The sequence below is a fragment of the Malurus melanocephalus genome, unplaced genomic scaffold (genome assembly GCF_030028575.1).
Source record: "Malurus melanocephalus ecotype Western Australia unplaced genomic scaffold, MMel_1.1 scaffold_522, whole genome shotgun sequence".
NCBI lineage: Eukaryota > Metazoa > Chordata > Aves > Passeriformes > Maluridae > Malurus > Malurus melanocephalus.
This window is the reverse complement of record NW_026623754.1, coordinates 56972-60522: the sequence shown is the minus strand read 5'-3', so window position 1 is coordinate 60522 and position 3551 is coordinate 56972. Positions and strand designations below refer to the sequence as shown.

Sequence of the window (3551 nt, the reverse complement as noted above, 5' to 3'; positions counted from 1 at the left end):
GAAAACTGCAGGAATGAGGAGTTGAGGGGTTATTTAACATGATGGCTACTGGAGGATGGACTCTCCAAGCAGCAGGAAATCGGGAAGGATTCCCTGAATCGCTGCCTGGTCCCACCTCTTCACTAACAGACAGGGTAAGCAGGTGCAATCCCATTAGAGAAACTGATTTGCAAAARGGATGGAGCCTCCTGCTAGCCGGCACCACGCTGGAACCAGTCCCGCCCCTTTCACTGTTGCAAGTTTTTATTTTTTTTACCAAACCAGGCTGGAAAAGGACAGTTGCAATTCAGAGTGTTGAGAAAAACAAACAAACAGAAACCCAAGWGTGCCCACACTGCACAGCGAGACTCCGAGAAGCTGCAAACCAGCTYGGATGTGTTTCCTTTGGGTGCAAAGCAGTTTTTTTTTTTTTTCTGTCTCATTGAGCAGATGGAATTGTTCATAAATTTTTACACTTTTTATCCCAAACGATGTGAAAGAAAAACCTGTCTCRCACAGTTTTAAAATGCTTCAAACATTCTGATGAACAACCAAGCCAGTATCTAACAATTGTTAATATTTTATTCCCAACAGCTGTTCAGACTGAAAAGTTTCAGTAATACACTAAAAACAAAAACAAAACCAACAAAAAAAATTAAAACAAATAAAAACAAAAAAAAAGGGGGGGAAATGAAGTAAAATAAACTTTAACAAAGTTTAAAACACATTATAAATAAGTACAGCTCCAGAGCATAATTTACAAATATAAAACCACATAGAAACGTATGTACAGAAGAGTTACATTACGTACAAATATGTATAAAAATACCCCAGTGTTTATTCTTGTGCTAAAGCTGCGTGGCTAGAGTTATCTTTGGTACTAAGCTCAGGGAAAAATAGATTGTTTTACAACACACAGCCCTGCTGTACAATATGCCAGGCACAGGGAGATCCTCTGTGGGTTTGAGGAGGTTTTGGGTGGGTAATCCCCCCGTAAATTGCATATTGCAGGACCAGGGCAGAAGTAAGGGCTTACAGAGGCAACTGCTGGCAGAAGAGTTTTTTTTAATACATTGTACAAGGCACTTCATAAGAAATCTCTTCATTTTCTTTTTTTTCCTCTTCTCTTCTAAGACTGGGTGTCTACTCTTGGCTCTTGCCAATACCACTTTATGGCTATAGYTTTTAAACTTTTCATTCTACATTCAGGATTAGAAACCTCTGAAAACATTAATTCAGTTCACGCCTGCAGAATTTAGACGGCAAACCATTTACACCACCTAACATTTTCCACAACGGGGAAAAAAACCCTTGCATCTGCCTTCTGCTGGTGCTTTTAAGGGGCATTCTTATTTCAAAAGGTGAGAAGATCCATCTTCCTGGAAGAACTCCTGGGAAGTGTCCACGTTGAAATGCTGTTTGCAAAAGCGCACGGTCCCGCATGGTGCCGGGCACGCTGCAACTCCCGTTCCCTTTGCAGGCTGCCCCAGCGCCCTACACCTCTGTCCCATCCCGCGTGTAGATGAGGCTGTTGACCGTAAAGTTGTAGTAGTGGTTGTACTGGGCTCCCTGGCTGCCGCTGCTGGGGTGGAAGGAGCTGTAGTAGGCGGGGGAAGGTCCGGCGACCCTCTGCAGCTGCTCCGGGGATGGCACCTCCTGAGAAGAGCTGCTGGAAGGGGTGAAAGTGCCACTGCTCAGCTGTCCGGCAGAGAAGTTCCTGTGATGCAGGTCACCGCTGAGACCCCCCGTCAGCCGGCCGCCTCCGCCGCTCAGGGAGCTCATGCCGCTGAAAAAGGTGCTGAGGCAGCTGGGGGTGGATGAAATGATACTGGAGGGAGAGGAGCTTTTGGGATGGTCCCTGGCAGAAGGTGAGGGGTCCAGCTCTGGGGGTGGGCTGTTTCCACAGGGTTTGCCTGTGGCTGGGATGGGTCGCTCTTCCTCGGCCTTCAGGCCCCCCAGAGAGGAGGCTGCGGAGGCGGTGGCGGGCGCGTTGGGCTCGGAGCGCCGCTTGCGTTTGCGGCGGAAGTTCCCGTTGTCAAACATCTTCTCRCAGTTGGGATCTAAGGTCCAGTAGTTTCCCTTTCCTGGTGGAAAACAGGAGAAACAAGAGAGAAAGTCAACTTGTGCGACAGCGAGCCCCRCTGTGACAGAGAAGCAGCATCCATGGCTTGTCCAGCTGGCACAGAACCCACATCCCTCCTGCACCTGTTCCCTCCTCCCTCTGCTGTCCACTGCAYGGATCCAAAACCTGTCTCCAGGACATTTCCACCTCCATCCCTCCAATGTCCAAGTGAACTTTAAGGCCATATAGAAGAGGAGAATCTCCCCCTCCCAAAGCATAAACAGATCTGCACCTCTACCTCAAATCTGGCTAAAAAGAACACAAAGAGGGGCTCCCCTTGCTCTGGGTGCCTCACAGAAGCTGGGGCACTTGCAGATATCTCAGCAGCGGGTGACAAGGCACTGCCCCTGCCAGGCTCTTAGAAAAGCTGATGGGGAGCTGGRCTGGCACACCCAGGSACACCGAGGGGACATCAGGCCAGCAGCACTGAGCCACGGGTGTGCCGACAAGCTGCCCCTCACACAAGACTTGGTGCGAGGTGTTGTGGTGGCACCAGCTGTCCCCAATTGCAGCCTGCCCTCGGCCGGGACGGGCGCAGTGACCCCACAATGTCCCGAGCGGCTCCAGCCCGGCACAGGGCAGGACCAGCGCTGTCCGGGCGCGCCTCCGCCCACTCCCGGGCACCGGCTGTGCCCCGGGGCCGGGCCGGACAGCGGCGGGCAGGGAGGGGAGCCGTGAATCACGGCCGAGGGAGCCGAGCCTTGCACAACCGGCGCTCCCGGGCTGCTCGGCGAGGGGGCGAGGGCTGAGGCCGGCCGGCTCCCACCCACACCTCCCGCGGGACAGCGCCGGGCCGGGCTGGGGCGAAAGGGAATGGTCACAGCGCAGCGCCCGGCTCAGGGGACGAGGGAGCGCGGGATCCTCGCAGCGTCCGAATGGCAGCGATGGAGAAGCGCGGTCTCATCTTAGCGCTGGCCCCGAGGGGACGGGGAGCGCGGTGTCGGGACAGCGCCCGACTGGAGGGCACAAAGGACCCGCTGGCCACCGGGACRCTGCCGCCCGTCTGTCCGGTGTCCGTGCCCGCCGCTCCCCGCCGCCCTGCCATCCCTCCCGCCCGGCGCGGCACCTCACCGGGATCGTCCTCGTCGCGGGGCACCTTGCGAAAGCAGTCGTTGAGGCTGAGGTTGTGGCGGATGCTGTTCTGCCACCCGGCCTTGCTGCGCTTGTAGAAGGGGAAGTTCTCGGCCACGTACTGGTAGATGTGGCTGAGGGTGAGCTTCCTCTCGGGCGCGCTCTGGATGGCCATGGCTATCAGCGCCGAGTACGAGTAGGGCGGCCGCACCAGCTTCAGCAGCTCCTCCTGGCTGGCCAGACTCAGCCAGCTGAGCTCCGCGCCGCCCGCCGACGGCGAGCCGGGTGCCGGGGGCGAGCCCACGAGCTGTCCGCCCCGGGAGCAGCCGTACGAGGCGGGCGGCAGGAAGGGCGCGGCGGCGGCGGCGGCGGCGGCACC

At 55.8% G+C, this 3551-nt stretch overlaps 1 protein-coding gene across 1 annotated transcript in view; it reads right to left on the bottom strand.

Annotated features, from left to right (window-relative positions):
- Nucleotides 1-411: 411 nt before the first annotated feature.
- Nucleotides 412-3551, bottom strand: part of LOC130582782 (forkhead box protein I1c-like) — a 3646-nt gene continuing 506 nt past the window's right edge. Inside the window, exons 2-3 of the mRNA XM_057381682.1 lie at nucleotides 3173-3551; nucleotides 412-2063 (exon numbers count right to left, since the gene is read on the bottom strand). The exon at nucleotides 3173-3551 is cut by the window's right edge and continues 10 nt beyond it. Coding sequence (XP_057237665.1) covers nucleotides 1474-2063; nucleotides 3173-3551 — 969 coding nt within the window. The 3' untranslated portion in view covers nucleotides 412-1473. The remainder of the gene's footprint in view (nucleotides 2064-3172) is intronic.